The sequence below is a fragment of the Taudactylus pleione genome, unplaced genomic scaffold (assembly GCF_031769625.1).
Source record: "Taudactylus pleione unplaced genomic scaffold, aTauple2 ptg000190l, whole genome shotgun sequence".
Classification (NCBI taxonomy): domain Eukaryota; kingdom Metazoa; phylum Chordata; class Amphibia; order Anura; family Myobatrachidae; genus Taudactylus; species Taudactylus pleione.
In genome coordinates, this window is record NW_028284592.1 from 7,108,202 (window position 1) to 7,120,546 (window position 12,345).

The 12,345-nt window shown below is 40.7% G+C and overlaps 1 protein-coding gene across 1 annotated transcript; it reads left to right on the top strand.

Annotated features, from left to right (window-relative positions):
• The first annotated feature begins 9,054 nt into the window (after positions 1-9,054).
• On the top strand, positions 9,055-10,011 carry LOC148519369 (forkhead box protein D5-like). The gene has a single exon (XM_088476621.1). It carries the CDS (start codon positions 9,055-9,057, stop codon positions 10,009-10,011), a length of 957 nt encoding a protein of 318 aa, XP_088332747.1.
• Positions 10,012-12,345: the final 2,334 nt, after the last annotated feature.

A 12,345-nucleotide genomic window follows, 5' to 3' on the forward strand; every position in this document is an offset into this window, starting at 1 on the left:
GGGGACTGATGCCACATCCAGGGGAGCCCTATCACCGGGTCCCCCAGCCGCAGCATCAGCCCTGACCGCTAGTCAGCCCAGGCCAGGGATCCATGGGGAGTTGGGGACCCCCCCAATAAAGGGGTCCACCTCTCCAGGGCAACCCTAGCCTAGGCTGATAGCCCGGGGCTATCCCCGCCACCCCTGGGCAGTGGGTTGCGGGTTGATTGTATAAATGCAGCACAGGAGTGCACTCTAATAAAAACCATACAAATATTTTCAAGAAAATAAATAGATGTCATCAAATATATAATGTATATTATAAACATAGTCTTGTTGTAAGTTTAGAAATCAACAAAATTGTGTGTGCATGTGTGGGGTGTGGTGGTGATGACATGCATGGAAAGTTGGTCATTACATATATTTCAAGACAAAGGGCCTGATTCAGCCGTCCTTGCTAGTGGTCGGGAGTCTGCGCAGGCGCCTGACCCATTGTGCGCATGTGCAGAACGGGTCTGCGATCCCGCACACAGACTGGCAACATACTGTCATTGATTGACAGTCTGCTGCCATTTGGGGGCGGGGGTGGTGATGGCCTGTCACCGCCGTTGGGTGGGAGGGAAGAAGCCATGATATCCGTCTGCTGATGGAGTTTTCCTGGCCTCTTTCTCTCATCTGCGGCGTCTGCCTTGCGTGACCACATTGGTCACTTAGCCAGCCAATGTTCCCGCAGATTATCTGATGCTGCGTTGTACAACGCAGCTTGGATAAGTAATGCAGCAGGAGGCGTGATGCCTCCTGCTGCATTACCATAATTGCAAGGACAGAATTGCAGAGCTGCGTGTGTGGTGCGTGTGTGGAGCTTTGCAATTCCGTCCTAAACTGAATCAGGCCCAAAGTAAGCGAACACAATTCTATAACATGCATCATTGTGCATACACATAAATGTGTGTGGACATTAGCTTTGTTAGACATGCATGTGCTGATCAATTTAAACAAAATAAACAATACTGGGCCCATCCAACAGGCCAGGGCCAGGTAATCAGAACCCACTCTCCGCCTTCACAGCGCCCCTGATTTCTTGTCCTAGTAAAACTTGAAATCTATATAGAAAAAGGGCCAAGAAGCCACAAATCATTCAGATGAAGGAATACATCCTCCTATATGAGTGGTATGATCTCAGAAAAGCCAATGTGTAGCAGGCACGGGGTAATAAATAATAATCTGAATCAAACACAAGGCTACAGAGCTGTGAGGGGACAATGCTAACCACTCTGGCTTCTTTTATTATAGCCTTAATAAATGGTACCATCACAAATGTAGGAAGATGACAAAACACACGGAACTGGTATTCTGTGAAAATGCAACCTTCACCACAACAATACAGGGATCTTAAAGCTGGAGCTCCCTGCAGAGACAACACACTGGTCAAAGGTATTAGAAAAGATCCACTTTACAACCTACCAATGTTAAAAGTCACAAGCTGGGCCTAATGTTCTCATCATCAATGTGACATTTCACAGATTAGCACCTGCACCTTTCCATTGCCTGGAACCTGTGTGACATGGGCCTTTCTTATGGAAAGTCCGCAGGAAGAACCCATGAGGATAGCTAACACTGAAGGGTTGCTTCTTCACACTACAGGAAGGGGGCTGTCCCAATGGACACTGGGAAATTAACTCTCTTTTAAATGAGAAAGCCCTGTGTACTCTGGGCTTTCCTTTTGTGGGCTATATTATCGTTTAAAAGGATAACAAAGCTTTTCCCAAAGAAAACAATCCTACAGGACAAGAGTATTTTATGTTTGTGTGCACAGTCTTCACTTTTTATATTCTGTTTATTATAAGAATGGATTTAGTGTTTGTGTAACTTTAGCATAACAAAATGATTTAAGGGTTTCAAGTCTAAAACAAACACATAAGCTGTTTTTATGCACAGACCATAAAACGTGTTTAAAGACAAATATTTTGATGATGTATTTTCATAGATTTTATAAGTGAAATAATGATTGATAATTTAAGAATATGATATAATGCAAAAATTGGATTTACAAATCTTACAATGTGAAATAATCCCCCCAGTACGCATTGGTCTATATAAGTATATCACTACTTCATTTCCTAATTCTAAAGTGGGAGATGAATTATATTATTAAGTTAAAAGGAATACACTTTTTCTGTATATGACTAATTACAAGTTTGTTGCAATCAGACAGAAGCCATCCTTTATATACTGGGTCAACTGGCTGTTTTTGGACATTAAAATAAATCCAAGTGAATGATTTTTTTTAGAGTTGTTGGCCGTACTGTAAAGCAAATAAACCGTTAAACATCTGTTACATTTTTCACTATGGTACCATAGTTAGCATTGCCACCCATGTCAGTATATGTGTGTAGTTTGTATGTTGTCCCAGCGTTTATGCAGCCTTCCTCGGTTTGCTCTGGTTTCCACCACAGTCCAAAAACATACAAACTGGAACCTATTGTGTGTTTCTGCAAAAGGTAATGTAGACTGTAAGCTCTGATATGGTGGGGACTGATGTGAACGACAAATGTTCTTTGTAATATGCTGTATAGCATTGTTGTACTAGATAAATAAAAAATAATAGAAGATGTTTACAATTATTATATTTGAAATAAATAATCTCTCTTTACAGGCAGAATTGGTGAGATCTGATTTTTTATTATTATTATTATTATTATTATTATTACTATTAATAACAACCTTAACAGTAGCTAATAATAAAAGCAACAAGTAAACACGTTGTTGCTACAATGCAGTAAGAATGTTTATCACCAGAAGTAGAATCAGACATTGGCTGAACTTTTGTTTTATACAGGATGAATATAGGGCCTGATTCAGAGCCGCTCGTAAGCGGCTGCTTGTTCGTTCCGAGCGATGTTTGCCCAACTGCGCATGCGTACGGATCGTAATACGCATGCGCGAACCAGTCAGTGCGGCCGAAAATCGTTTGTTCGCTAAATAGTGAGTGCCTGCTATTTTGAGTGACAGGAGGAGGCGTATGTGGGTGGTAACAGGGGAAGGTGCTTGAAAACAGGGAGTGGAGATCAGAACGCAGGCGTGCTTAAAAGGTCAAAACGGGCGTTTTATGGGTGTACATAATTAAAACAGCAGCGTCCTTGAGCACGTCACTGGGTTATTTTATAGCCAGAACTGCTCGCAAAATTGTGGTAGCAAAAACCAACCACAAGAATAGCGAGCAGTTCATACGCTGGTCGATGTACTCGATTAATCTAATAAATAGCGCACATGACGTAGGATGCGAGCGGCTAGGGGGCGTTTTTTTCAAAATTACGTTTGCATGTTTTGTTCGCTCGTTCAGACCTAGAGGCGTGAACAGACCGCAAAGAGCGAACGGTTCATTTGAATAGCCACCCATATTTTCTGGACAAGCGAGCGCTAATTGCGTCCGGCTCTGAATCAGGCAAAAAGTTTGCTTGTTGGTAAACAAAATTCATTAATATATTACTAAAACAAGTTTAGTAAGCCAGAAAAGTCAGCAGACTATAAATAAGAAATGTATACTAGTATACTAAATACTTACTTGGGCACTTTTTCCAGTATCTAAAACTACATTTCTGAATGGATATTAGATGAAAGGAGAAAGAATCTGCACATCTCCCAATATAACCTATTTCAAAGAGTGCTTCTATTTTTATCAGTTTATTTCACCAATTGAATAAATGTAAACTGAATTAAATACTTTACCTTAATGCATACAAGTTCTGAATGTGGTATTTACAGTACTTGTTCTTAAAATGACACATAGATATGAATGGCGTTATAGGTCCAGCATTTATACACTGCTTACAGCATTATAGGGTGTATTCTAAAGCACTGTTGAGCACTATAAATTGAAAAAGTGACATATTAACTGTCCATTGGACAATTGCCTTATACCATGTACTGTACACAAAGATTCGCTTCTCCATTTATGATCTTTCCTGCATTCACATTGTTCAATTCCAGGAGAATGAACCATTCATTAAATGTTACTGATTCCTATGAAGAATACATACCCATATTTTGGATTACTTCATATCATTGTGCTGTGACCCATAGCAACCACTTTGTTCACCTGGATGTTTTTTTCAAGCTCAGATTGGACCAGTTTAAACTATATTTGATTGATGGATTTATTGATTGGTATATGAGTTACAGCACATTTATGCATTTGCACCATATCATATGTATTTGATTGACTTATAAACAGATAACACAGAAATAGGACCAATTTTGCACAAAAGGAATCCCCAAACATGAGTCTAAGCCTGCAGAATATTTATTTTCAAACACTGCAAGATCATGTAAGAGAACGTCTACATAGAGATATATCGTTAAAGTATAATAGCTGCATTCTAATGAGCTTAAACACTAGTAGAAAAATATTGTTAAAAACAGTGTGTTAAAATAATATAAGGTGTTTAGTGTAACCAATGTGTAAATGCATTTGCACATGCTGCATCATTTAATATATAGAAAATAAAGGGTACACAAATTACTATCCAGTTGGACTTTATTGCAACTGCAAAACATTGAACCTGCAGTTTGCACCTTGGGCTTACCCAGATGGATTTGTTTCCTAGAGGTATCTTGAATGCTGACAACCATTATATCAGAATCTTACTGAGGCCCCCATACATGATGAAATTCAAAATTGGTAAGATCAGTTGTACGATTTCCCTTGAAATTCTTCCCTTGAAATTCTTCATAAGATGTGGTCAATGGTGTACGATTGATCATTAAGATCATAGGATAAGATGCATAGAAGTGTATCACATCGTACATGATCAGTTGAGATCTCTCTGCAAAACCATCTGATCTGCGATCCAACTAGACGACGACGGGACGCGCATCGGGGTCGCAGAAGACTCAAAATACAACTATTTGCAAACGATTGGTCTGTCCAACCTGTAGAAACTGCCGAAATCGTGTTAAAAATCGTCCCGTGTATGACCAGCTTAACTCTACAGATAAGATACATGGAATAATTTAGGGTTGTTGTTTTTTCTTTTGTAACTTTTTTTCTCGCCCTAAACTAACTCAGTCTCCAAAAAATATTTTTAACTATTATGAAGTTTGTCCAGAAGGAACCTCGAGATTGTATTCTCTGAGCTTGGCTGTGTGATGCCCACTGCGATGGCTTAAACAAATATGTATTGTGTTAGCAACTGTGGGTTCTCTTGGGTTCTTGCATGGGCAATTGGGCAATAAGGTCAATGCTGCATTATTCCCATTGTATAGCATGGGGATCGTCTCTAATCGAGATCAGCATGAGTCCCATGCAGAATGCACAATACTGGAATGAAACACTTTGCAGTTGTTATTGCTATCTGCCCCTGAAAGGTCCCCTGTGGTGATCAGTAAACCAGAGCTGCTGAGCCATTTCCTACACCGCCTTCATATGCACAATTCAGAGGCTAATGTTCTCCTATTACAAGTTTTTCTTTCACATTGCAGGTGGGTGTCCTTTCATTCATTCGGCCATTTCCATGGCCAAAACCACCTGCAAAACATCAGAGGTTTACACATCATTTTCATAGCAGGCGTGGTTTAGCCACTTGTGTTCACATGCAAAGTAGTTGATTGATTTATTCACATTCTACAACGTACACTACAGCCTCAACATGGCTAATTATATCTTACCAAATAGGATATGTACTATCAACCACAGATTTCCTTATATGTGACAACCATAGGAATCCTTATGCAAGCTTCAAACTCCATCAATTTCAGACATGCTATAACTATATAAGCTTTGAAAACATATGGAAAGAGGAGTACTTTGAAAAAGATGTTACTGTTGATATATGTATAGGAGAGGACAGAACATCCTGACTTCTCCAGAAACCTGTTAGTGAATATTACTCCGGAGCTAAACTGAGTGCCACATATCTGTATTTCAGCTCTGTTTTTAGTAGGATTTAGTGGTCCTAATTTTACAGGTGGCTGCATAAGGGATTTTTGTGCCTTGGGTCTCAATCTATTATATATATATATATATATATATATATAGATTGAGTCCCAAGGCACAAAATACCTACAGTATTTAACAAGCATTTTTCATTAAATTATATAGAGACTGCAGTTTCTGCATAATGTTATGAATTGTTGCTTGGGCTAATAGACTAATGCAGGAGATTTCACAGAAATCTCCTGCAGAAGGCTAATTATCACTGCAGATTGCAGTCCTCATGATTTTCAACGGGGACTACGATCTGACCCCAATGTACTAAACTCTGAAAAATGAAGCTGTTTGCAGTTTGGCCCTATAGGTTTACGCCATCCTTAGATGATGTAAACTGCTTTATGTCTGTGGAGACATATTCGCTAGATAGGAATCTTGCGATCCCTCTCCTCAGCCTCCGGCTGGCTCCAGAAGTGCGCAGTGTTAGAATCCCCCTCCAATATGCCGGGGATGCAACTCGCCAGGAGAACAATTAGCGCTACCTCTGTCCCTGCAAGTTAAAGTTAGTACATAGCGAGGATTTTTTAATTCTAGGTGAAAATATCCATTGCGTTACAGACTGTTAATAAGGCTGTAGTAGGTTCAAATCCCGACAGCGGCTGCCCGGCAAGGGTGAAGATCCCAATCGTCCCTAAGGTAAGTGCCTAACCCTAACCTCCCCACAGGGGTGCCTTACCCTAACCCCCCCTTCCCCTAGCCTAAATCTAACCCTCCTGGGGGGTTGCCTAACCCTCCCCCCTGCAGCTGTCCGCGCCCGGCGCCGGCTTACCTTCGTTCGGTATGCCGGGTGTCGGTCTTTCGGCGTATGGTTAATGACAGGCGTCAAGAATATACACCTACCCAACTCCTTTTCTCTGGAATTATACCTCATTCAAAACATATAAATAGAAGCGCCTTTATCTGAGCTCCATCTACATCCTTTATTCTGTTTTTATTGGTGGTGTGTTGGTGACACCCAGGTGCTCGTAGAGGAGGGCAGCATCTAAGTGCGCGGGAATCAAGGCCCTTTTTGTTTCATGTATATGTATTTGTTTTTCTTCTGTATGTTTGAGATATTTTGCTTGATGTCTGTAAGTTGATGTGATGCTCAACTAAAAAGTGATTTAAAAAAAATTTGAATGTATTGGCAACATATAATTGTATATGTTATCTATCTATCTATCATTTCTAAGAGGTACACAGTTATTAGAAAATAAGAAGAATCTGATATAAATAGAGTGAACAGTATCCTGCTAATTACATTTTATAAGCTAAAGGAAGAAGTAAGGACCAGCAAGCTGCTACATTTCTGGTTAACACAAAGTGCAAGGAAAATTGACTGAAATGAGGAAAGTGGAGCTTTCTGAAAAGATTAAATTTAGGCTGTGAAACTGGGGGACAGACTAATGAAGAGAATTCAAGAGAAAGGAAGGAAGAAGAGTCCAGAGAAGAAGAGTCACCTGAGGAAGTCCTGTAATTGTGTGCGGGAGGAGGTAACAAGCAAGGTGGCGATCAACAGATCTTGGGACAAGTGCTGATTACTCTCTCTCTCTCTCTCTCTCTCTCTCTCACACTTCTCTCTATCTCTCTCCTGTCTCTTCTCTCTCATCTCTCCTCTCTCTCTTCTGACTCTTCTGTCTCTTCCCCCTTCTCTCTCATCTCTCCGCTCTCTTCTCTCTCTCTCTCTCTCTCTCTCTCTCTCTCTCTCTCTCTCTCTCTCTCTCTCTTACTGACTCTCCTGTCTCTTCTCTCTCATCTCTCCTCTCTCTCTTCTCTGCTCTCTCTCTCTTCTGACTCTCCTGTCTCTTCTCTCTCATCTCACCTCTCTCTTCTCTCTCTCTCTCTCTCTCTCTCTCTCTCTTTCCCTCTCTCTCTCTTCTCTCCTCTCTCTTCTGACTCTCCTGTCTTCTGTCTCTCTCTTCTGACTCTCCTGTCTCTTCTCTCTCCTCTCTTCTCTCCTCTCTCTCTCTCTCTTCTGACTCTCATGTCTCTTCTCTCTCTTCTGACTCTCATGTCTCTTCTCTCTCTCTCTCTTCCTCTCTCTCTCTCTTCTGACTCTCCTCTCTCTCTCTCTCTCTCTCTCTCCTCTCCTCTCGTCTCTCTTCTCTCCTCTCCTCTCCTCTCTTCTCTCTCCTCTTTCTCCTGATTTAGACCCCATTGAAAACTCATGTATGTATGTATCGAATTTGAACTTTGGGAAAATGGCAGCCTGCTCAACCAAAAAATGGTTGATTTCTAAAATAATTAAAGTGTGCTTTCATGATGATAAAATCCAAAATATATGTGTAAAACCATTAATAAAATACTTATAAAATGATATGTATTTTCTTTTTAGAAACAAAAAACAAGCATTGTCCCGATTAAATTGACACCAGTGAAAGTATGTTGCAGTTTTATGTAAGTTTGGCGTGTGACTGTAATTAACAAAATTCTATAACATATATTTTATTTATGCTATATAATGTAATAATGTATGTAGTACTCCTAAATAGGCTATATATATATATATATATATATATATATATATATATAAAACCTAATTTAATATATACCCATTCTATCGATTTATTTGTAATATGCTAAAGAAAGTACATTCCATCAGTTCAATTGTCCGTAATACTGCATGTACATATTTGGTTCAGCCTGCTGGAACGCTGATTTATCACCACTAATATAGCCTGAGACCATTATATGTGATTTTCGTGCTCAGTTCTTGATACAGGACAGAAAAACGTGTAAACAGACTGGACAAACATTGATCCACATTACTGAGCGTAACAAACCATTGCATGTGTTGTAAATAATGAAAGTGGCAATAGCCTATTGATGTGCACAGCAAGTGTTAATTCACATCCTCAAGAGCAAGCCCTGTGTGGACCTGACCCCTCCTCTCCAGGTGCAGGACCCCCTCACTCACACACACACACACACACACACACACATAGATACGTATCTGGCAGATTAGCTCCAATTCATGTGTAGATGACTAGCTGGCAGGGCTGGGGGTCCTCGGGGCTGAGTGCGGGCTCTATATAGAGGAGGGGGAGTAGGGGACACACAGTCACCCTGGTACCACACCGTCCCGTTAGCAGCACCCAAGGCCAGCCATGGCAGCAGGGAGCCTCTGCCCGGGCACCGGGGACACCGCAGGACAGTTGGACGAGGAGGAGGAAATAGACATATTGGGGGATGAGGAGGAGACGGAGGGGGACGGCTGTGACTTCCAGCCCGGCTCCACAGGCATGGAGATGGGGGAGATGTCCCCACCTACCCCCGGCTGCCCAGACAGCGGGGAGAGCGTCCCGGCGGCCGGGGGGAAAGGCAGGAGGGCCCCGGTGAAGCCCCCGTACTCGTACATCGCCCTGATCACCATGGCCATCCTGCAGAGCCCGCACAGGAAGCTGACCCTCAGCGGCATCTGCACCTTCATCAGCAACAGGTTCCCCTACTACAGGGAGAAGTTCCCGGCCTGGCAGAACTCCATCCGCCACAACCTCTCCCTCAATGACTGCTTCATCAAGGTGCCCCGGGAACCCGGCAACCCTGGCAAGGGCAACTACTGGACCCTGGACCCGGCCTCTGAGGACATGTTTGACAACGGCAGCTTCCTCCGGCGCAGGAAAAGGTTCAAGAGACATCACAGCAGGTTCCTAAGGGACGGGCTGATGCTGTGTCCCCCCGCACACTGCTACCGGGCATACCGGGGCCGCCAGCCGCCGCCCCTTCTGCAGGTACCATGTGTGCCCCTGCTGCCCGGGCACCCCCGGCTGCCGTACCGGGATGGGACAGCGGGGAGACTCTCCCAGGGACTGCACACAGAGCTCCCGGCCAAGGCTCACGGGGACCAGCAGCAGGGCAGCCCCCCCAGCCGGGTCTCTTTCAGCATAGACAGCATCATGAGACAGTCTGAGCCGGAGATTCCCCTCCCAAACCTGTCCCAGCCCTGGCCCTACAGCCCCCTCCTGCACCGGTCCCTGCTCCCTGCCGTGCTCACTGCCGGGCCCGTACTGACATGCTATGGGGGCAACCAGTACTGTCACCTCAGCTTCCCCGGCGCCCTCTGAGCTCTGCTACAAACAGACATAGAAATACTGTGTATCATGTAATTATTACTATCTATAGCCACTCATTACCGGGATCCACACTGCTGCTGCTCTCCACTGAGGTTACCCTACTAGGAATCCGCACACTGGACTTAAAGAAATGTTCATGACTGTATTATTATATTATTATTATTAATGTTATTATTAGTGTGATTCTGAACAGCAACTCCTGTATAGTTATACAATGATCTCGCACACGGTACTTAAGGAAAATGTTTTTTGTTACATGTTTTACCTCTGAATGGACAAATTGTTTTATGAATGTGTATTTGTGCTCTCTCTCTCTCTCTCTCTCTCTCTCTCTCTCTCTCTCTCTCTCTCTCTGTTTATTTTGTGAATATTATGAAATGTAAATATTTAGGATATTAAATTATTTATTGTCATTGACATGACATGCAATATGTGTGGTTTTCCATACAAAATAAAACCTATTTAATCGTGACGGTGACTTCTTGTATCCTTACACTGTAAAACATTCTCAAATTGTTCGTACTGTACTTGTGGAACCTGATTTACACATTTGTTTAGTGCACGTGGTAACTCTGTAAGATTTATAACATAACATGACTGCAGTATATTTGCGAGACAAAATTAATACAAGAAAATACACAGACATTGATAAAAATGCACATTAATATTAATGTGTATTTACTATTCCATCTCATAAAATAGGAAATTAATATGTATAATTGCATTTCACGTACAGGGTAAAACTTTCCTAGCGCACACATCTGTATATATTCCCATTTCTCCGTTGACAGCTATCATGAAAGCTTTTAAATGCTCTTATTTAAACGGACCATTAAGCATTTAGAAATAAGCTCTTTATGGATTAACACAACATTACATGGAGGCAAACAATAACATATATATATATATATATATATATATATATATATATAAACAATGAAAAAAACACAAAACAAAATTTGGACTTTGAAGCATATTAGTTTTAACTGGACCGCAATATAAAATAGCTGTCATTTCTATTTTTATTACTCTTACATGTCCACTTAATTTTAACCATGCCCAATCAAACACAGCAATTACAATTTGTATACAGTTGTTTATATGTTATGCAATCTTTATAACATTTGGTTTATGAATCAACAATAAGTTTGAAACATATAAGAAACAAAAAATGTTACCGGCAATTTGTTGAATCAGATGACAATGAAAAGGTGATGCACATTTAACTTGTAGAATATTTTTCTATTAGAAAGACAGACCATAAAAAAATAATGTATATATGTATATATATATATATATATATATATATATATATCGCTTGAGCAGTGGCGTGGGTACATTGCAGTTACACTTACAGGAGAACACAAGGTGCCTTTGGTACAAATAAGATCTCGGGGACATGATACAAATCCGAAAGTTGTATGTTGTAACATAAATCAGACTTAACTCCGCCAATGTCAAAACCTAACCCGACCATTGTTTTATACAATGTAAATGCAATTTTATTATTTCTATTAAGCTACAAACAATCTCCTTCATTATAAGAAGTTCACGTATACAAGATACAGCGATTTCACAGGTGACAACCTGCTCAGTGCAATATGAATTCGGAAATACCAAAGAAAAGGCTACAAATAGGACGTGTCCTAATGTATAGCGTAAATTGAATAAATGCATAAAAAATATATTTAATAAAACTCGCTCAGTCAGTCACTGACTCACTCATGCTGCCTTTAGTAGTAATAGCCTTCAGTAATGGGAGAAAGTAATACAGAGATAAAATAACTTAGGAGATGGAACTGCTTACTAGAGCTGACAATCTATAATGAATGATAGCAGCAGTGATTATAAAAAGAATTTTACACCCTTTGGCATTTTGCAAAATTTATTTTCTTTCATCAAGGAATTGACATGAATTTATTTGTGTAACTTTGCTGGTGATCTCCATACAATACACTATCAAACGAAAAAGGAATGCAAAAGATTCTAAAGCATTTTTGTTAATTAAAAGTAAAAAAGTAAATCATTTATTGATACTAGGCTAGAACAAGCTTTAGCTGCAATATTGCTTTCGTTGGATCGGGGACTGTTGGATCAGTTTCTGAATAATTTCAACAGGTTCTCAGAGACTGAGGTCTGCACCTTAGGTGACACCAGATATTGTTTTTTTTTGTATTTCATGTCATTCAAATTTAGCTTTTACTATATGCTTTGTCATTTTCCTGCTCCAAATCATTTCTATTCTCTCAACTCCATAATCTCAGTATTATCGGAGATTTATCTATGTCTTGCTCCACCCAGTTTATTATCTCTTAGATGTTTAGA